Source organism: Carassius gibelio, chromosome A2 (genome assembly GCF_023724105.1).
Source record: "Carassius gibelio isolate Cgi1373 ecotype wild population from Czech Republic chromosome A2, carGib1.2-hapl.c, whole genome shotgun sequence".
In the NCBI taxonomy this organism is placed as follows: Eukaryota; Metazoa; Chordata; class Actinopteri; order Cypriniformes; family Cyprinidae; genus Carassius; species Carassius gibelio.
In genome coordinates, this window is record NC_068372.1 from 24002986 (window position 1) to 24026568 (window position 23583).

The 23583-nt window shown below is 38.5% G+C and overlaps 1 protein-coding gene across 1 annotated transcript in view; it reads left to right on the forward strand.

The window, feature by feature from the left end:
- The first annotated feature begins 4083 nt into the window (after window positions 1–4083).
- LOC127934007 (ephrin type-A receptor 3-like) overlaps window positions 4084–23583 on the forward strand; it is a 108644-nt gene continuing 89144 nt past the window's right edge. The window contains exons 1-2 of the mRNA XM_052531174.1: window positions 4084–4307; window positions 15575–15639. Of these exons, the coding sequence (XP_052387134.1) occupies window positions 4214–4307; window positions 15575–15639 (159 nt within the window). The 5' untranslated portion in view covers window positions 4084–4213. The remainder of the gene's footprint in view (window positions 4308–15574; window positions 15640–23583) is intronic.

Sequence of the window (23583 nt, forward strand, 5' to 3'; positions counted from 1 at the left end):
GTTTTGACTGGCTGTTCATTTACAGTTATGTTGCTGACTTACATTGACATGTGAGACGGGATAACTATGAGACTATGAGATGGAATAACTTGACTAACCAGTGGACCGATCTTGTTCATTGCATCTATATGTTGTTTTGATCATTCGGAAATGCCTGAGGAAAGTCTGTCATCAAAGTATTTCTATATAATTAATCTTACATGACTGCGTTCCCAAACAGAAGGCATCCACCTCTGAAAGCAATGACCGGATTTATTGTGTTATGTTTGGTCTCTCTGATATATAAGTAAATTATTATATTCAGTGGTTTCTCCTAGTTTTCTTAGAGATATTTAGTGCCAGTTTATCAAGAAGTGACAATTTTGTTTCTCTTGGAGTCGTTGGATGGGTGATTCATTCGCAAATGTTTTATTCGATATTCCAGTTTTGCACACAAGTTCAATTCGCATGTTTGGATGGAAACATAGCTACTGATGACAGTTGCCATTATTTTTATGCCATTATTTTCTTCTGCTCAGCATTCAACACAAAATCCCACAACAGCTCATTAATAAACTAAACATGCTGGGCCTAAATACCTCCCTCTGTAATTGGATCCTGGACTTTCTAAGTGGAAGACAGTCCATGTCGGCCACAACACCTCGAGCACTACCACACTGAGCACAGGTGCTCCACAAGGCTGTGTGCTCAGCCCGCTGCTCTTCATGCTGCTGACCCACAGCTGCACTGCCAAGTTCAGCTCCAACCACATCATCAAGTTTGCGGATGACACAACTGTGGAGGGTCTCATCAGCAACAGCGATTAAACACACTACAGAGAAGAAGTGGCACAGCTGGCTGAATGGTGTAGCACTAACAACCTGTCCCTCAATGTAAGACAAAAGAGGTTGTGATGACTTAAGGAGAAACTCTGTTGACCACCCCCGACTGACCATTGGCAGCTCGACTGTGGAGTGAGTCAGCAGCACTAAATTCCTGGGGGTGCTCATCACAGAATATCTCACCTGGACCACCAACACCATGTCACTCTCCAAGAAGGCACGACAGCACCTACACTTTTTTCGCCGGCTGAAAAAAGCAAGTCTTCCTCCACCTATCCTCACCACATTCTACAGGGGCAGCATTGAGAGCGTGCTGAACAGCTGCATCACTGTCTGGTACGGGAACTGTAGTACAGCAGACCGCAAGACACTCCAGTGGACAGTGAACACAGCTGCAAAGATCATCGGTGCCCCCTCCCCTCCATCCTGGACATTTTCCTTACACAATGTTACATCAAAGCCAACAGTATCATGAAGGACCCCACCAATCCCTCCCACAGCCCCTTCCAGCTCCTACCATCAGGAAGACAGTACCGGAGCATCAGAGCCCACTCCGCCAGACTGCTCAACAGCTTTTTCCTACAGACTGTGAGAACCCTGAATTCAAATCACCCCACCCTCCTCTGAAACCCCACAGAAAACCCCTACCTTCTGAAACATGAACCATCTCACCTCCTCCACCCCACAACGTTACCACATCACAGAAAAACTTTCTGAAACACTATATTTATTTTTTCTATGCAGTTCGAAATGTGATGCAAACAGGTGAGTGGGTCTGTACAAACCACTTGTAGTAACACACTTTCCTCTATGCACACTAGACACTTTTCACTGAATCCCAAAAAGACTCAGTACTATGTGTATGTTTACATGCTCATGCACTACAAATCATCTTGCACTATTCTCCAGCCAACTGCTTGCCTTAAAATGATTCTCTTTGCATATGTACAGTATTATGTGGAGCATTTGTATAGTTATACACACTCACACACATACACCCACAACAATTATATGTGTAGTATAGTAGTATTTGTAGTATAGTATCATTTAGTGAGATCATTTAGATCAAAGTAAATCCAAACTTTGCTAGGCAGATGATGACATTCTGTGATCAACTTGTTAACACATTTCACAGCGCCACCCAGTGCATTTAGTTATATCTGTTTAGGATTTATAATGGAGTCCCTGCATTAAGGGCCAGCAAATCAACCCAGTAAAATTCAAATAGTTTTTTATTGTTTGAATTATAATTACAGACCGGATATTCAAATGTCCAACTATTTGTACACACCTCTAATTTGAGTTAATAAACACATTTATGGGGCAGTTAATTATTTTGCTGATTTGAATTTTTTGAATGTTCTTTTTTATTATTTCAAGACACCCCCATTCATTTAGATTGGACATTTGATTGGAAGTCAACAGACTTACCCATGGCTAGAATTGAGGCTGGATGGCATCCACCCTGTGAAAAAAAGCATCCACCCTGTGGAACCACCATCCTCCCAACCATCCCCTTTAGATTAATAATGTTGTGTATTATGTAAAATTTATTTTGCAAATTAAATGTTCAAATTCCCTACGTATGATAATTGACTAACTGAAAAATTGTTATTGAATCAAAACTCAAAACTCAGTACTGTAACAAGCTGCCACAAGCTGAAGCATTTTCAAAGTCGTGGCCTATGGTTAGAGAGTTTGACTCCTAACCCTAAGGTTGTGGGTTTCGAGTCTCGGGCTGACAATACCACGACTAAGGTGTCTTTGAGCAAGGCGTTGAACCCCCAAATGCTCCCTGGGCGCCGCAGCATAAATGGCTGCCCACTGCTCTGGGTGTGTGTGTGTGTGTGTGTGTCTGTGCACTTTGGATGGGTTAAATGCAGAGCATGAATTCTGAGTTTTTATGTTTTTATATACATTGCACAAGCAATGTACTTTTCTGAATATCAGTTTTATTCCTTGAATTAATCTGTTTTTGAATGAATCATGTAAGCCAGTTATTCAATGGTCCATTCACTTGATTCCTTTAATTGAATCATCCATTTTGAACTTATGGTTTGATTTGAATGATTCAATAAATCAGTTTTTAAAACATGGACTTGCTGCCACCTATTGGTAGTTTTATTGCCATCTTTATTTATCCATGACAGTCCTAAACTAGCCAAGGTGCCAGCACAAAAACACATTCAGAAAAATATTGTTTAATTAGCAGTACTCCAGGCCCCAGGAGAAGAAATAATAATAATAATAATAATAATAATAATAGTTAATTAGGCAAGTTTGTCATTAAATAAAAACCTTTTTAGACCAATTTTGTAATCAAAAGCAGATATTGTTCGGATATTGACCACACCATCCCCACTGAAATTGTTTTACAATTCAACCACTGGACTTACCTTGAAAGTGACTTTTGTAGCTAGAAACATTAACATACCTTGCATTGTAGACAGCATGTTTTGTGAACATTAATCCCATTTTTTTTTTTTTTTGTGGACCTAACAGTATGTAAATGAAGAGCAATTTCATGGCTAAAATGAGAATGACACAAATTATTGTAAGTTTGTTTATTTCGTCCTAATTAGAGACATTGTCTTTTTACCGCATAATATAGCTTACTTCAGAAACTTTAACCATCAAGCAAAGTGTCACTATCAGGCCCTGTCTGCATGAACATGGATATTTTCAAAACCACAGCTTTTTCAATGCAGTTTGGCCGTTAGTCCACATGAAAACGCAGCACCAGGTCACTGAAACCGAACATTTTTGAAAACTTCTGCCAGGGTGAAGATTTTCAAAAACTTTGGTTGCAGAGTATCAGACAGCAAAACCAGAGATTTTGGCTTGTGATGTTGGAGCATGCGCAGGTGTCTCCGCCTACTGGAAACTTTTTCAGGCTTCTGATTGGGCAACATGGCTTTATGGTTGAGATTATATCGCCACCTGTTGGCTTGACATGCTCTTGACAGTGCTTCACAACATGGTTTTGCTTTTTCCTGTGGAAAGAGATTTTATTTTTAAACGGAAGAAGGAAAAACTATCTTTATAAAACTACGCGTGTACGTTGGACATGGCCTGAAATTACCTCAGAAAATTATAATCAAGCAGTTTAAATGCAGTCTAAAATAAATTTGCCAACTGTTATCCTCTGCATCCTTTAGTGTCTGTATGACGGTTGAGATGTTTATCGAGCTCGCGCATCGCGCTTTTTAAGGCACCCGCGCGCCTCCAGCCTTCCTCCGTTTCCCTGGCAGCCCGGGATGACTGACACACCAGGCTAGTCCCGGACCCTCCCTCTCCTCTGCTCTCCTATCCTCATTTGAGCTCAGATCGCGAGCCTCAGTAACTTTCTACAGCGAGAGAGAGATGCAGCGCGCGCTCCGCGCAGCCTGAAAATGGCAACCCTTTGGATTTATCCGTCCCTTCTTTTCTTTCTTTTCCCCTCCCTCACACCGAGTCAAGCCTTACGGAATTACCCAGAGAATGAAGGTAAGAGGGTTTTGTCTTTAAAAACTAAAGGATAGGATTAATTAATGGCTGAGGTTTGCGGGAGACAGTTTTCTAAAGTGTGCTCTGGATACCGTGGTTCCTATAAATCATTCATAAGGCGAATGAAGCGAGCAGAGAAAAAATAGCAAGTGCATGTGTTTTAAACTAAGGTTTGATGAAATATTAGGGTACAACATGCTTGTCCTGGAGAACTCAGTGTCCTGCAAAAATAAGTTCACGAAGCTTTTATACTCTATTCGAAAGTCAATATAACACTTAAAGCATTTCCCCCCCCTAAAAGTTAACTGGAAGAAACTTAAGAGTTTGGGTATGTGTTAGAAAGTTATTTAATAATTTATTGTTTAATAATTTATTAAGTGTTAAAGTTATTTGAAAGTACATACATTTGCTAAGGATTACAAATTAATAAAACAAAATTAATAACTTAATGTGAGCAAGTAAAACTATGCCATCAAACTAACATATTTCCAGAAATCATGCATTGTGTTATGCCCTATGGCCAGCTGGAACCAGAGAAAAGGCTCTATAAGTCTGATGATTTATCAGTGAACATAAGGTGATTTGTTAATGGTGACTGCATCTCGTCTATACAGCAGTCTCAATGCAAACTAAAAAAATCTGTTCCACGGTCTGTTAAAAAAAAAAAAAAAAAAAAAAAAAAAAAAACACTGAAATAGTACCCTGCCACAAGGATGAGAACACCTGAAACTGAACAAGTGGTGTATCACTTTATTTGAAAATAAATGAATTTAGAATAGTAATTTATGCCTAAATTAATTAAGGGTTATATTTATCATCTCAAAAGAGCATGATTTTCTGTGTGTGCCAGAGCTGTGTGTTGTCCATGGACAAATATTCCAATATGGTTCGTTTTGAATTGTGAACGTTTTTATTTCATTTTTATGATAAATATAGTCAGACCATATGAATTAGCTTCTTTATCGACACAGCTTAGCTCAAATGTTGGAATTTGAGTTCAGCAAAATCCTAGATAGACAATGCAGATAATGCTTCCATCAAGGAAGATAGCTTTTGCTGTAATTTCCTATCCTGGGCAGAAGACTGAAATAACTTTTTTTCTTGGTCCTTTCAGTGCATTTAGTGAATTTTGAGTCACATAAGCATTTAGATTACACCAATCCATCCTTAAAACCTGAGCAAAATTGATCTTGTTGAATGAAAGAATACATTAGAGTGGATGTTGAAATGGTTTTAACCAGTGGAAATGGGAGACAAATCTTTTTCTGCCAAATAAAAGGAATAAACCATGCTTTTCTGGTTGGTGTCTGGCCATCTGGTTACTAGAAATTGCTTTTGCTCTCGATTTTTTTCCATGTCTTCCCTCCCAGCGGGGCTAGTTCTTCTAGCCTCTTTCTGCTTTATAATGTTTTCTGCTTTCTTCTGAAACTTCTCCTGTTATCAGCCTAATTGGCAGACTTTAGTCAACTGCCCCATGCCTTTTTGTTTTTTTTAGTAGCATTTGCTTTTGTGCCTATAGTATGTAAGCAGAGTGCATGACATCTCATCTAGTGGCTTCCAATGCCAAAGCATGGTCTCTTCAGCTTTGTCTCTGCTATGCTCTGCCGTGCTCTATATGTGACTGTAAATAACGTCTTCTCTGGAGGACGCCCGCTGTGCTTGCTCACCGAGCCGTAAGACTGACCAACGTTTGTTATTTTAAGCCGCAGTGCGAGTTCTGGTGCGTTTTACACTGGAGCAATGCGAACACAATGACACGGGAGTCGCTTGCCACATATGGACCAAAATGTGGAAGTCATCTAAGAAGGACTTTATTCGGAGGTCAGGGGACAGCGCAGTAGCTGATGTGAACAGCAGAGGGCGCATTGTTGCACCATTACTGGTTTGCCAAGGTTTTGGTTTGCCGTGGCCCTCACAGTTTTGTGAATTTAGGATATGAAAAAAAAATTGGGGCATAAACTAAAATATAGGTTTTATTTTGACCAGGGTTGACCACAATTATGCCAAGACATCACAAACATGTTTTTTCAGGCTCTTGCAGTTTCAACAAGCACTCGACTAGACACTGATTCAAAACTAATTTTACAGTGAAATGAAGGAGAGCTCTGTTTAGTCTCTTGCAGTGTAACAGCAGAGGGTTCATACCACCTGCTTGAGAAAAGATTAGATTGAGTCTGATCTGGGTTGGTGAGCTTAATTCAGTTTAATGGTTTAAAAAGAACATTTAATCTTTTTGCTGAACCCCTGGAATAGTCATCTATTTATTTTCTTTTTTCTTCTTCTTCTTTTTGCTGATTAGTATTCTACCTCCACCATGGGCTGTTTTCACTGCTCTGATATTCCTCTCTCTCTTTCTCCGTTCTAGAGAGTTTAGTTGACCTGTCCCTGTTGTATGCTTTCATTTACTGGGCATCAGGATTAGTGGCTCAGCTTCCCCCCAGGGGAAGAGGCGCTGTTTTTGAAGGAGCCTCTGTTCTCTGCCTTTTCTCCAGGTTTAAACAGTCTGGATTAGAGTGCCCTCATGGCCAAATGCCTCAGCTAAAACAAGCAAGAGAGTAGGACACACACACACACACACACACACACACACACCACACACACACACACACACACACACACACACACACACACACACACACACACACACACACACACACACACACACACACACACACACATAATCAAGTATTCATGCTCTTATGATATATTTGATTGCCATGCATCTGTCTGTCTAGGAACCTCTGTAGATGTATATAGATATATAGCTAGATAGACAGATGTTTTTCTTGAAGTTTGCATTAACGTTTAGGAGACATAATAATAAAGTTTTCAATATTTTTTAGGATAAATAATAATAGAAACAAATTAGACATTGTGTGTGGATAGAATACCTTAATTTGGTAAAAAATGTGATGGGTTAATATCCAAATGTTTGACTTTTGGTCATCATGTACTCTTGTGTTGTTCCAAACAGTTTCTGTGGGAAATAAAGTAATAATTATTTTGAATTTTTTTTTTTTTTTTCAAAACTCTTGAGTAGATATTTGAGATTGCTAGTCTTTCTTTTAGGAGAATAACTGTAGATCTATTTATTGATTACACTATCCTAATGAGAACAGGAATCATAATATAATTTTATGATTAATCACATCAGTGTAATTGGATTTCTTTTCTCACCATCATTATTTTGTTCATGACCTTGAGCTGACGTGGACATTGATTGGCTGCCTCACCGCACTGATTCACCTCTGTTACTGTGATTACTGATGGCTTTGTGCTGTGGGTCACACACCAATGTGCAATCATAAAAAAGACCTAAATTTCTCACTGTGCACACCATTATTTTTACTGCAGATGACCAAAGGCTGAGGGCAAATGATTTTCTGGGCACACAATGGCTCAAGCCAGATAATTGATTGCTAATATTATTTGCAATGAAATTAAAACAGGTGAAAGAGGGTAGAGTAGACATACAGCTATTGATTTTAGGACATCATCAGCCCTGAATGGTGAACAATTACCTACAAACAGTGTGAATTAGCACGCTACTGTAGTTTCTTTGTGAAAAAGGATCGTTTTACATGATCGGTTATTTGTTTTGGTTGAGCTCGGGTCATTGTTTGGGCTCTGTCTATTGTTCTTGTAAAGGAATCCTTCCTGTGACATGCTGGGCTGGTGACCTGTGTTCACTGGGATGCCCTCTGTTCTGTGGACCCCAAAGCATCATCCTGTCAGCTACAACTACTTCTTCAACAGATGAGCTGCTCTGTCCTCCCTTTTTAACTCTCACTCTCACTGAATTCTGTTTCTACAAATTAACGCCTCTGACACTCATGTTCGGCTTCTGGTTCTCTCACTGGAAGCTCATTAGCAGGCTAGTCAACACAATGGAGCCTGACTCTAAGCTTCACGCTGTGCGCTCTGTTCTCCCTGCGGTCTTGCTGGGTCCCAGTCTTGATCTTTTATTTGTTTTAATTGAATTCATCTGTCTGCCTCTGGCCTCAGTTTCCCCCTTTTTTGCGTGGTTTGGAGAGGCGATTGTGCTCGGAGTATCACCGCTTTCCTGCAGTGCTAAACAAACAGCAGGGTTTTCAGTTTGCCCGGCTCTGTGTTATTGACCGGGTGAAATCTCTCAGTGCCTTTGTCCCGCATGCTTAGAGTCTCTGTTTTCTGTTTGTTCGGAGCTGATGGTGGGCTGTTTGCTCAGCTCATCTGCGCTGGCGCCTCCTGCGTGGTGGGTCAAACGACGGTTGGATTTACATTTTGATGCAACGCGACCTTTTCACTCGATGATCATCTCTTTTTCACAAGCCAAAACCAACATCCTGCTCCGGATGGCCCGTCTCCTGGGTCACCCTGATATCATATGCTGTCTTTGTGACCTGATCCAGTCTTATGCGGTTCTTGAGATGGCACTTTAGATGGTCAACACACAGGGATAAAAGAGGTGTAATTTAAGTAATGCACCTCTTAACTGGAAAATAATACAGCCATGACATGTTATAAAGATCGGGCAGCATTTTTGGTCGGGAAAATAGTTAAAGTGATACGATAATGCACCACAGAACTATTGGTGGTCACAAGTAAGTGCACTGAAAATGGATGGAATGATGGTGTGTGGAGATGATGATGGTGAAAATTAATTCTTGTTTGTCCAGATTTAGGTTTCTAGTGTCATACAACCTACTTCTACAACCACAATATGACAGAACTTCAGTGACTCTGGTCAACTAAAAATTGTTTTAGTAACGGTATTGTTAACACTTTAGAATAAGGTTCCATTAGTTAATGTTAGTTAATGTATTAATTAACATGAACAAACAATGAATAATACATTTATTACTGTATTTATTAATCTTCGTTAATGTTAGTTAATGAAAATACAGTTATTCATTGTTAGTTCATGATAATTCACAGTGCATTAACTAATGTTAACAAGCACAACTTTTGATTTAAATAATGCATTAGTAAATGTTGAAATTAACATGAACTAAGACTTATAAATGCTGTAGAAGGATTGTTCTTGCTTAGTTCATGTTAACGAAAGTAGTTAACTAACATTAACTAATGGAACCTTATTCTAAAGTGTTACCACGGTATTTTCATTTAATTTTTTTATATTTCAGTCATTTAATTCATTATTTAACTTTATTTTTAAATTAATTATCAATTGAGTTAATTATTATTATTATTATAATTTAACTAGTTAATTCGTTTAAAAAATTGGCTGCATCCGTCATGTTAAATATTTATTTGAAATATTTATGAAATATTTACCTCACATGATTCACAAATCAGAGATACTATTACTCAGGTTTGTGAATAGAAATAAGCCATTTCCATCTAGCAGCCAAATGATTATGTTTTTGTTCGGTCTATGTACAGTAAAGCCTGATGGCCAGTGGGAAATGGAAGAGGAAAATGAGAATGAAAGACATGAAAAGCAGAGGAAAAGAGTAGTCATTGTCTGAGGGCTTCATTCTCCGTGCACTCTCCAGACCGGGCCTGATGTTGGCAGCACAATAGCAGGGCGACCTGGCAGCTGATGGGGGAAAAAAGAAGCAGAATGGAGATGTGTTTGTGGGAAGGATTTGTATGCCAATGAGCTTTAGCCTGGACTGACTGAAAGTCTCTCTCTGTCTCTCCTTTTTCTCTTTCAGTCACTCACACTCTTTTATTTTCCAGCTTTCTCTCATTCTTTCTCTCCTGTGGCCAGTTTGGTGCCGAGGGACTTGAGGATGCTGTCATTCAAATATCTTGTCTTCTAAAGCTTTGTGTTTCCATGACTCCAAGCTTTGTCCTCCTGTGTGATTGTCAGAGTGCATGTGTGTGCGTAAGGGAGTGTATTCAGTTTTCCTTCTCGCCTGTCCTCAGTTTTGTGTGTGTCAGTGCTCTTTTGGCTTTGAGCTGCTTCCATATAAATTCTACAGTACATTCATGGGGCTATCAAACAACAACAGTTTTCTATTTCCTATTTTTCCCTCCGTATTTAACAGAACCAGACTGAGCAGATGCTTTTTAAAATAAGAAAATTCACATTGCAAATATATATCTGACAGAGTTGTCTAAATTGTGCTGTTGCTGGGGGCTATGTTTTCTGAATACAGCTAATATGTAAATATTATATATTTTATATATACACTACATTTCCAAAGTTTATAATCTGTATTTAAAAAAATATTTAAATAAATGAATAGCTTGTTTTCCCCAAGGTTGCATTTCATAAACCAAAAGTGACAGTAAAGGCATTTGTAATGTTACAAAAGATTTCTGTTTCAAATAAATTCAGTTCTGTTGAGCTTTTTTTATCATCAAAACTCCTAAAAACATATCAGGGAGCACAGCTGTTTAATAGAAATGAGCATAGTATTTGATGGCCAGTATCATTTATTTTGATCTTCATACTAAACCAATGATCACACATTTTATATGATATATACAGTAATATCTGAAATCAGGAATCAGAATAATAAGAAGAAACTATGGACACTCATGAAAACTGTCATAGAAAAAAATACAAATATTTAATAAGACAGATGCTGCTTAAAAAAAAAAAAAACACTAATAGTGATGTAGTCACTGAAATATCTGGCATCTATATGTAATATGCTTTTATATACCTCGTTCCAAGCAAGCTGTGAGTTTGGAAGAGGAAACCGTCTCTTCCATATGCTTTTCTGATGACTTTGGCTCGTTATGGATGCAGCACATGATGCTGGTAGCTGCTCGCAGGTACACTGACTCGGCCCTCAGCAGTGATTATGTGCTCACTAATGTGCCATTGGCTGCCGATTGACCCAGTGTGGAGAGGGCTGACTGAACTGCAACGGTTCCAGTGTTTCTTAATTCTTACTGGATCGACATCCACAAATCTTCAGTTTCCCCCTTGCTTTATCCCTGTACCTCCATGTTACCACGACAACTCTCTGGCCCCTGCCACTGAGAGCGTAACAAAAGACCCTAAGCACCATCGATGGCCTTATTCAGGGGGAGAAATGCATCAGAGAGGATGAGAGGTGTGTGTGCATTTGTTTGCTTTACCTATTATAAACTTTATGTTTTTAGACCTAATGTATTCCGTAAGTAGGCTGGTACAATACACCTTTTAATCTTCATTAATGTTTCTGCTTTTCAGTAGGCAGTCTGTATATTCATATGTTTTTTGGCTGCCGCTCTCATTGTGAAGTCATGCGGCTCTACCTAAGGTATGGGGATGGCTGGCAGGGCATTTGATTGCTGGCAGGTAGATTAAAGCAGCTCTTCTGCTGGGAGTAGAGAAAGAAAGGGGATGGAAGTGGAGATCACAGCCAGAGGAACACTGAGATCTCCCCACACCAGGTGTCCATAATCACCCCTGGCCTTAAGCTTTTCAACAGCAGGCGAGAGAGAGAGGGCATCATGGGGGATCTAATAAAAACAGAACAGTTTTGATGTTTGTCTCAATTTCTGGATGTATGTTGTTATGCTAGTGATCGGGTGAATGAAAGTGGTTTTTCAGTGCCTGGTGCCAGAATTATTTTCTTTAGAAAGCATGTAAATTAATTAAGATTTCAAAGATATGTAATTTTTTTTTTTATGTTTAAATTCAAAAATTTTAAAAGAGCTGTTTATCAAGGCTGCATTTAGTTTATCAAGATACAGGAAAAACTGTAATATTATTAATGATTACAATTTAAAATACATTTTTGTCTGTTAATAAACATATTTTATTCCTATGATGGAAAACCTGAATTTTTAGCAGCCATTATTCTAGTTTTTAGAATCACATGATCTGTCGGTTTTCAAGAGACATTTCCTTTATTATAACGTTGAAAAAAGTTGTGCTTCTAAATATTTTTGGGGTAAATATTTTTATTTTCAATTTAAGTGTTTTTACTGTCATTTGATTACTTGAATGTATCCTTGCTGAATAAAATTAATTGCTTAAAATATTTTTTTTTTTTTCAAAGATTTAAATTTCATAAAATTTTAATGTTTTGTGTTCAAATTTTGTATTATACATTGGTGTATATTAATATTACATTTTAATGCGATGAAGTTAAATTCCCACGAAAACATTTATTAGTGATTCCTTAAATGCGTTCTATAATCTATTTAAGTCATTTTAATCACTGTCGGTGTGAACAACCCATTATCGTCCAATGCTGATAATGTTAAACACACCCTGTATTCTTCTAGTTTACAGAACCAAATTTTTCCACCAAGGTTAAGATGGCAGCCTTCACACTTCAATTCAAATAAACCATACTAACTGAGCAATCAAACCAGACTCTGTTTTATTCTAACCAAGCCTGCCCAAATATCAGATGGTTTGTCAGCCTGGCCACTAAAACTCATTTCATATTTCAGACAATAACAAACATTTTCTTCCCCTTATGCTTCCCGTAGAGCTTCGCTAATGCAAGCAACTGAAAGTGCAAAAGATCAATGGATTATGATAAAAGTGTTGTTTTTAATGATTTATCACAATAAAATCCTGGAGTGGACTCTAGCTTGTCTCTGGGGCAGCTTGTTCCAGTAACATGGTCCCATAGTCTCACTACTTTTCTTGCCCATGTAAAATGCTGCCCGCTGGTGATAATCGATAGCATGCCTGTTTGAAACCAAACCCTGTGAAGAGCCCATGCAGTCTGCTCCGGCAGACAACAGAGGCCATCATGAAAATGATTCTCATGTTGTGTTGAGAGAAACATTTATGTCTGCAGCAAATATGAATCCTTTACTTTAAGGACAGTGTAAAAATCCTCATGGCATATTGCCAGATCAGTTTTATGATAGGCAGTGATAACAGGAAGTGTGAGATCAGGCAGTGTTGGATTTGTCGTAAGTGTGAGATAAGGCTAGATATGAATCTCACGGTAAAGTGTTTTGCTTGGTTTGAGCTGGTGTTGGGGGTTTTGTGTCTTGTTTTATTGGAAGATGAATATGAGCACTGTTGGATCACAATTGGAAAAAAAACAGCGAGAGAAGATGAGTAAGAGAACAGAAGAGAGAAAGAGATGAGAAATCCGTCCATCCCTCGTTATTTATATTTCACTTCATGCTAATTCTAATCCTTGCAAGTGGTTTTCACTTAAAGCCTCTTAGGCATGCAGTTATGTTTGTGAACCCTCAGAGTTAAAGTGCGATGTGTGATGTTTAGTTAAAGTCCCTCTTTTGTTTCACCACCACATGCTTTATCAGCAGCAATGTGAGTAATTGATATAACCCTGTGTAATGCACATTATTGCTGGCTTCCTCTTTCCTCTGCCATTTCGGAATTGTTTATCCTGATTTAATGCGTCTAAATGAGTGGTTATCATGTGTTACGGGATTTGTATCTGGTCAGCTTCCACCCTGCATTAGATGGTTTGTTATTAAAGACATCAGTAATCACTAGGTTTAACCAAACAAAGACCACAGAAATGCTCTTTATGTGTTGTGTGCAGTTTTAAAGAGCGACCTTTCATTAGCAAAAAGGCTACCTGTTCACTGAGCAAACGGCCTCAGCAAACACCATGACACACTTTCCCAGCAACTTTATTTATTTACAAATGTCACCCTTACTGGGGCCTAATGTGTTGCATCAGGCGTAGAGCTCTTTGGAAAAGCACTCCTCATCAATCTAGATTTAGATGGGGACAGAAGAGAGGAGGAGGAGGGGAGATTAATCTGGCATCACCAAATCGCTCCATAAAAACACTTTTTGTTTCAGTTTCTCATTTATATACATGTAATATTAGGCTGTATAGACAAATGCATTTTTTATTAAAATACATTTTATTTAAATGGCCTCTTTTATGATTGGCTAACTACTTTCAATATAAAATGAGCAATTGATTTTCATAGCTCTGTGTCACTGTAGTTGTTTGGACATTTTCTGTAGTGCACAGTTCAGCAGATCCCTCTCATCACTTAAGGATTGCAGTCAGTCTGCTGGAAAATATTTATTAAACATGACTCCATTAATCTTACACCAACACTGCACTGTCACTATACATCAAACACACATCCCACTACACTTCATACACAACATACTAAAGATACTGTGGATATACACTCATTCTCTACTTTTTTTTTCTTTTTCCAGTTAAAACATTGACTTCCATGAGGGTGAAAGACAAACAAGGCTATTAAACCACTTAAGATCTGTATGCCAATAACTTGCATTTGTGCCAATATATCAAGCATGCTGTGCTCAGCATTTCTTTATGCAGATATCCTGAGTATTGACTAGAAGAAGTTGTGTTTTTCTGTGCGTAAGTGTATATCAGTTCAGATTTGAGTTCAGTTTTATGGCTGTATTATTTTTTTCTAAAAATAACAATATAGTTATTGATAATTATCTGATAGTTTTATTTGAATTATAATCGAAACTAATAAAATTTTAACAAAACACTATTTAATAACAGCATTGATATGTCATGCATTATTCAAATGTATAATGTATATTGAATTTTAATAAAGAGGTTTTAAATTCTGATTTTGTTCAATTCATTTTTGTAATGTCACTGTGATGGCTGGAAACACCCAAAACAGTACCACCATATTTCTGTGGTAATAAAATACATGTTAATCAGTGTTTTGATAATTATGTTTTTTTATTCTGTTTATGAAATGTAGCATTTAAATGCAGAACATGGTTTGCAACACTTCATCAAACAAGCCGTATGTGTATGTTTTCCTCAATGTGAAAGCGCAACATCAAGGTGATTAAAAATGAATAGCTGTCGATGCCAAGACCTTATTTCCCCTGGAATGTAGATCATAGCAAACAGTTTGCAGCCTTCTATGGGAGGAGGAAGAGAGAGACTATCCTGAGAAATTAAATAGCCTTTTAGACGTTTTTTTTTTTCCCCTTGGAATAAACACACGCATACTCATGCGTACTCCAGAAATGAATATGAAAACCATCAGTACTGCAATCGAGGACAAACTTAGTTTTCCCTGTAATGCCATGAAAGACATGATTTTGTTTTTATTGATATATCAGATTTACAAAACAGCCTTTCTCTCGTACTGGGTTCCCAGTATTTAGTTTTTGTCGCTGGGTGAACGAGGGCATTGTAGGAATGATTTAAACCATGGGGCTAGACTCTCATCTCTTAGGCTACAGACCTGATTCTCTGCAACTTCTCTGTGATTTACTCGCCAAATATGCAATCACATCAAACCAGCTTGTTTTGCTCACAGTATGTCACCAGGTTGAGTAAACTTTAACAAATAATGACTTTTTTTTTCTCTCCCGTGTGCTCTTTCTCTTTCTCTACCCCTGTTCTTCTCTCTAGTTACATTGCTGGACACTATGTCTGCTCTGGGAGACCTTGGCTGGGAGGCCTACCCAGCTGAAGGGGTAAGTAACACAACCGATCAAAATCAAGACACAAACACACAAGCCCCCCCAAACATCTTTAATCAATTCTACTCTTGCTACTTGCCAAAATTATTGTGCATTTTGTCTGCGCCTATTTTAAATATTTCACAATGATTTGAACAGCACAGGGACAAACTTTTTGAACACTTTTGAACCCCTCTAGCAGATTTTTTTTTCTGGCAAACAATCATCTGTAATCATGCCGTCGTGTTTCCAATGTGCTGGAATTGCATATGGTTAGACCTGACCTGCGCATGTATATTCATAAGGGTGGATACAGCATACATCAGGCTCATGGGAAAGGGAGGCTGTAAGCGCTTTCTCAAGTTCTTATAAATAGGAGCCAGTGTTTTTTGCATGTGTAAATTGTAGGATGTGGTGTCAAGGTCATGTGGAGTCTAGTGAGCTTAGACCTGTTTCCAGCCAAGAGGCATTCATGTTCGGCTTAACACCAACTTCCCCGGTCGCTTACTTCCAATTTATCTGAGGAAGATGTCAAGATTAAGAGTCTCTAAAGCTGGAACACAATCCCCTGTGCCAGACGGCAAAAGAAGGAGCCTTTATTTTGAGTACAGAACGCCTGTTCTGTCTTTTTTGAGGCACCCAAAGTGGTCTAAAAATAATTGTATTTGCAAAAACCGTGGTGAGCTTAAAAGAAAATCAATCTTTGGGATTTCACAGCTGCCTTTTAAATGATTCAATAGAGCTGTCAGAAGCTAGATCAGATTGTCTGTGCCCCACATGCGTGTCTATGAGAAGTGTCATGTAGCTGCTAAATCTGGAGACGAGCAGAATTTACAAATGATTTTTTTGCTGAAAATAGTGTGAAACACATGAAGTCTGTACCCCTTCTAAAAATGAGAAAAATGTGACTTGCATAACTGAGTATGGCATTGCATAACAGGCTGATATGTTGTCAATAACCCAAACCCGCTAATTCTCCCGAGGAGAGCGGATGCATGCTCAATGACATTTAAAGGGGTCATACGACGTTGCTAAAAAAGAACAATATTTTGTGTATTTGGTTTAATGAAATGTGTTTATATGGTTCAAGGTAAAAATAAAATATATACATATATATTTTCCACAAACTGTACATTATTGTTTCTCGTCTATGCCCCGCCTTTCTGAAACACATTGATTTTTACAGAGCTAATTTTTCTGAAAAGCAAGGTGTAAAATCCAGTGTGTTCTGATTGGCCGAATATCTCAAGCATGTGATGGAAATGTTAGGCCCCTTACCATACTGTGATGCTGTGTCCCAGTGTGATGAGACAAAACCAATAAAACCCATTACAAATGAGGCATCTGTAGCATCCAGAGGAGACATAATTGATAATAATGACTTTTGCTGTTTTTTTGTACGCTTTGCGTTGCGCATTGCGCCACATAAATATAAAACCATGTCTGCATTTGTGATAGGAGAAACGACAAACAATAGGCTCTGCTCTACACTGCTCAGAACTCGCATTCGTCAGTGGAAAATCCTAATATTAAAACATACTTACAGACTTTGAGTCAGCATTATTTATCAGAATACAGGCATTGTAGGCTATTCTCCCAGGAAACAGTCCTCCATAAAATGCATTGCACAAATCTGAATATTTGGTTTGAACTTTTCTGGAACAGTGTTGTGAATACAATTTAACCACTGATTTCTAGCTGGGTCCTTTTTTGGAAAGCCGAACAAAGTAGTTTCACCTTCACATCTAAAAACACAGCATCGGTGATGGCAGCAACAGCAATAATACTACAGCAAGAATCAAAGTTATGCTTTCTTTCTTTGCATGAACATTTGGGCAGTGTTATGCAAATCTTCCCACATCATGACTTAGACATGTGTGGGCATGTTTAAACGAGGCATTTTGGGGGGCGTCTTTACATTTATAAATAATAACTCTTTGAGCTAGAGACTTTAGTCTTTGCAACTTTAAGGATCTTATCTATTCACAAACAGCTTGTAGCACTCCAAAGAGAAAGAAAAACTTGAAATTGCATCATATGACCCCTTAAAAATTGAAATTGTGGAGATGATACAAAAGCTGTAGAGCAAGACCCTCAAAACGGATACATTCTATAAGCCATACTTATGAGTTATGAGATTTGTCATTTGTTTAAAAGTCAAAGTATTCTTTGCAGGTCTTTTACATTTGTATAGAGAAGATTAGCTTTTGTAAATGGCTTGGTGTGTTTGGATTGCTGTAGTGGGATTGAGCACTGCTGTAGTGTGAGTGAACCCATCACTAGCTCCTCAGCAGATGACTGGAGTGTCTACAGGGGACTGTTTCTCTAAGCCTGCATTCCAATTTGAATACTATCTGTCCTGCATAATACTTAATATCGGAATTTGTGTGTTCTAGGGATGCATTATATCTGGACCATTTAGAATTTTAAAAAGATAATAAAGATGTGATCTCTGACTTTAATCCTTGAAAACTAAAAAAAGTAGTATTTAAAAAGTACTTTCCTGTAATTTTATTTAGCAGTTTCTGTACAAACGCTGATATCAGTTATTGTCCATATATTTGTGTTATATATACATACCAGCCAAACCAGTTCACAAACAGATTAAAGTGTGGCCAGAAGGATCATCAGAGGTTCTTCAAAACTGCTTCAACACAACTGACTTGGACATGTTTAAACAGGCTGCCACATGCAATAACACCACTTACCTCCAGGAGTACTCAGAGACTGTCACTGCCTACATCAACAAGTGTATTGATGATGTAACGGTCACAAAAACCATCACTGTCTGGGCCAACCAGAAACCGTGGATACGGCACGGAACGCTGCCTTCAGAGCTGGAGATGAGGTGGGCCTGAGAACAGCCAGGGCCAACCTGTCCCGCGGCATCAGAGAGGCTAAGAGACAGCACTCCAGGAGGATAGCTCATCAATTCAGCGACAGCAGAGACACTAGGAACCTTTGGCAGGAGATACAGACCATTATGGACTACAAACCCCCACCACGGACCTGTGACAACAACATCTCTCTGCTAAATGGGCTGAACACCTTTCTCCGCCAACAAAACAGCACCACTGCACAGAAGACTCCACCTCCTCCCGGCGACCAGGTGATGATGCTGACCCCAGACAGCGTGAGGAGATCCTTCAGCAGGATCAATGCACACAAAGCTCCGGGCCCTGACAACATCCCTGGGCATGTACTGAGAGACTGTGCAGCAGAACTCACTGATGTCTTCACAGACATTTTCAACATCTCACTGAGTCAGGCTGTTGTTCCCACATGCTTCAAAACTACCACCATCATTCCAGTTCTGAAGAAGCCATCTCCATCCTGCTTTAATGACTACAATCCTGTTGCACTTACTCCCATCCTCATAAAGTGCTTTGAACAGCTAGTCATGCACCACATCAAATCTGCCCTCCCCCCTCCCTGGACCCCTTCCAGTTTTCATATCGGTCCAACCGCTCGACCGATGATGCCATCTCCACTACCCTCCACTCAGCACTCACACATCTGGACAAAAAGGACTCATATGTCAGAATGCTGTTCATTGACTTCAGTCCAGCATTCAACACAATCATCCCTCAACAGCTTATTTACAAACTGATCCAGCTGGGGCTCCACCCGCCTGCAACGCGTCCTGCCGAAAGACTCTGCAACGCATAGTTAGAGCAGCTGAGAAGATCATTGGTGTCTCTCTCCCCTCCCTCCATCACATTTACGGAACACGTCTCACCCGCAAAGCCCTCAGCATCGCAGGTGATCCAACCCAGCTTCATACACCAGGCTGTCAGGAAGCTAAACTCACTCCCGAACTTGCCCCCCCCCTCCCCTCTTCTGTCCCAGGCACCACTGAACTATGGACCCCCCCCCACTAATATACGATGACATGCACCAATCACTTTGTGAAGCATTAGTCTGCTCACTGCCTCATTCTCCATGGAACGGACATAATTCCACTACCTCATCAGTCGGTTAAATAAAATAACTACTCTTTAGCCCTTTGTCACTTTAATCAGACTTAATAAGCTTTTGTTTTTGCACCAAAAAACCTTTTATCTGCACTGTTGTTCACTTCATTGATTTGCACTCTATCTGCCTTTTGCCTTGCGCTGCTTTATTTAACTTTATTTTACATTTTATTATATGTATTTTTTAACATTTAACATTTTTAACATTTTAACAAGAATCCAAACTAAAAGACTTCTGTTACTGGATTGGGTGACTCCCACATACTGTGAGAATCTCTTCCAATTGGCCCGTTTCCACATGACGTCTGTTAAACTCTTCAGAGAACATTCCTCCATGTCCTTGTGCTGTGTTTACCTTAGATTCCGTGATAGTAGGAGTCTCTCTGTTTTGCTGGTATGGCAGTTATTTAATGGGAGTTAAATGTAAGACTAAATTAGATCTCACAGCTGCAGCTTGCATTTCATACTTAAGGATTATGGTGGTGACCCGTGACCCGCTGAACCCACCGATGGTGCTCCGTTATGGAGCGACTCACAAGAAATTCGGCTTGTTCCCAAAGCGACCGCTTCACCTCCGATGGATATTTACCTTACTGACTCAATCGACTGCCACTTGACCTTCACAGGTCAAGACTAATAAAGCTTTCCCTGTCCCATATGTGGAAGGTTTGTTTTGGATCGACTATCAAATGGCCATAGTAATTTAGGGTATGTGTGTGTGTGTCTGTTACTAAAATAGAAGGGAGTAATTCACCTGAAGTGATAGAAAACAGGTAACTCTAATAACATGTCCTCCAAAAGAGGCCTTCTGCTAAAAAAAAAAAAAAAGAAAGAAAGAAAGAAAAAAAAAAACCCCAGACATTCTTTTAGGGATTTAAAGTCAATTGCACTTAAGTATCTTAAACTACCAGATGATTGTGGGCCAGCAATTAAGTTAAGCCAATGAAGGGCTAAGCAGACCCTCTGAATTGACATATTTGCTTGGCTTCAAAGTGGTCAGACCTTGGGAAGGGTGACTGGGGAATGGAGTTAAGGTATTTCAGACGAGACTCTAGGGGAAGAGGCCAGCTGGAGACGCTAATTAGATGCCCACGTCACACTTCTGACTGCTTCATTGATTGATAGTGGCTAAGCTTTACCTCCTGTCCAAATAAGCTGTGTTTTTCACATTTAACAATTGTGGGTGTGTGTTGAACTAGCTTGCACATAGGAGGATTTATGAACGTTTCACTGTGCACTTTTTGCTAGAGGTAAGCTAGATTCGTTCATGAACATATCAACTGCACATGGCCAATTTCCTTTCAGATGGCTGTGCCCTATCATGGCATACTAAATTGTGTAACTAAATTATATTTGCACATCTGGAGATATGGAATGTGTAACACAATCCTTTTAGACTTTTGTGTAACCACCAATCTGTGGTAAAATGCTTCATGAATTCAGACAATGCATTCCCAAAGAAACTTTCCGAAGTGGTTGGGTTCAGACCGACTTTTGAAAATAAATAAACAGAATAGCATAAACCTGCCTTTATCCCTGTATAAATATTCCTTCAAATGTCATAATTATTGCACTCAAAGGGAAAGAACATAACCAAGACATTCAGTAGATGTGTCACTTTGATCTGTAATGTTTGCGCATTCCCACCAGTCAGCATATGGCTCAGTTTAAAGCCGAACTGAAAAAGCAATTGACCCCGTGCCTCGTTCATTTTATAAAACTATAAGCTAATGGCAACATGTCATAAACGCTTTTTGCTGCTATGACATCATAGCTAGAAAGTGATGGGCACTCCAGACTGTGCTGTGCATGGTATAAAATACTTCAAACGCTTGATTGCACTGATGTGGAAAATGGCTCTTTTGGAGACATTCTGATGTACTCTGTCTCCTTGACCATTTGCTTAAATGTCCACCCATATTCAGCTGCCAATCAGTTTAAGGATTGTTAAAGGATTAGTTCACCCAAAAAATGTAAATGCTATCATCATTTACTTACCCTTGTTTCTTTACAAATCCATTTGACTTTCCTTTTTCCTTGGAACACAAAGGGAGATATTTCATCTATTGGTTGCTCTTTGCCATTCAATTATAACTATTAAGCACTGGAGCTTTAAATCTTCATAAAGGAAATGAAAGCACCATATATCACACATGTCTAAATGATTTGCATGCTGTTTTTCAAGTCTCACGATAGTTTTGTATGATGAACAGACTGATAGTTGTTATTTACTCCAGTGATATGTTCACTGTAGTAAGTGGGTCATTTAGTCAGTGGGTTTGATTTATGGACAGATCATTCAGATTAATTGTAAAAAAACCTATTCATTTAAAATATTTTAATGAAAAGAAACATTTATAGATGATTCTAACATTAGCTACTTGCCTTTTTTTAGACAAAGTCATCGTATAACTTCAAAAAAGTAAATAAAAACACTAGTTATTATTGATCACTTTTATGATACTTTTATGGTGTTTTTGCATTCTTTTTCTGCATTCTTTCTGAGGCTTGAAAGCTCGAGTCTATATTTACCTTAATTGGAAATGAATGAAAAAAAAAAGCCATACAAGTCTGGAACAGCATGAGGTTGAGTAGAAAGATGACAGACTTTTTATTTTTGTGTGAACTAGTCCTTCAAAAGAACACAGTGCTCTTTAAAAGAACCAACTATAACTTCCCCTGTCTTCTTGCAGTCACAGTGGATTGCTCACATCATGCACTATTCAAGAAATCTTAAGCGAAAGTGATGAGGAATGTCTTCAAGTGGGAACTGAAGTGGTCAAGCAACGATTTCTGAACTCTTAGTATTTGAAGTCTAGTATTTTACTCACTGATTGATCAGAAGCTCGAATGAATCCCTAAAATCACTTAGAACTGAGCTGGTGGTCCTTCAGCTCATTTCTGCTGCAAATTATACTGAGAAGGAATAGAATTTACTGAAGCAAATCAGAATCTTTTTTGAGAAGCAGCCGTTCAAGAAATTGCCCACCCCTCTAAGACTCCCTGGATGGTTTATTTTCTCTCCCTTTAAGGAGTGAAATGTTACTTATGCATGAAGTGTTCCAAAAGAAGGAACCTTAGACAACTGGAAGCAGATGGCAAGAGATGATGGGAGACGAGTGCCTTTTACTCTTTCTACTCCTGCCTATACTGGAGACATACACACTCACACACATACACGAAAATAGCTGAGGCACACTGTGTTCCATTAATGTACATGTAGTAGAAATAAGATATAACAAATATTTACATATTATGCATGCAATATTTAAGCCTAGAGTTCAGTATTGATGATTTTTTTTTACAAATTTTAGTATTCTTAGTATTCTTAAGGATGAATAGATTCAACCTCAAAAGGTTTAAAACATCCGTCTCTTTTGATCCAGTGTTAATTTTGACACGAAATTTTAATTTAGTTTTAGTCTTAGTCTTTTGACTATAATTCTTTTTAGTTTTAGTCAAGTTTTAGTCATCTGATTTGTTTTAATTTTAGTCTTATTTTAGTCGACTAAAATCGCTTGGTATTTTAGTCGACTAAAATAAGACTAAAATCAATAACAGATTTACTAGACATTTTTTTACAGCTGGTATAGGAAACAAACTTAACCAAAATATATAAAACACAAATTAAACTTTATTTCAACACAACTGTGTCTTTATTTCGATTCAAAAGCTTTTATGCAGCAACAAACACTGTCATGATAATGTAAACAATAACTAGCTGCCAATTGACCATCAATAAAAGAAAAATAAAGTTAGGTCCAGGACCTTAAAGCTTACAGCTGAGCTGAACAATAAGTGCATACATTTAAAGTAAATATTTAATAAGTTGGGTGGATAAAAAAAGTAACAAGATTTTATAAGGTATTCATTTGTTTAGCAATATTGTATGTTTTAAATACTACAATATTGCTAGATTAGTATGTATAATGATAGGATGTGAACATTCACATTTCACATGACTAATATAGAAATGTTTGTGATA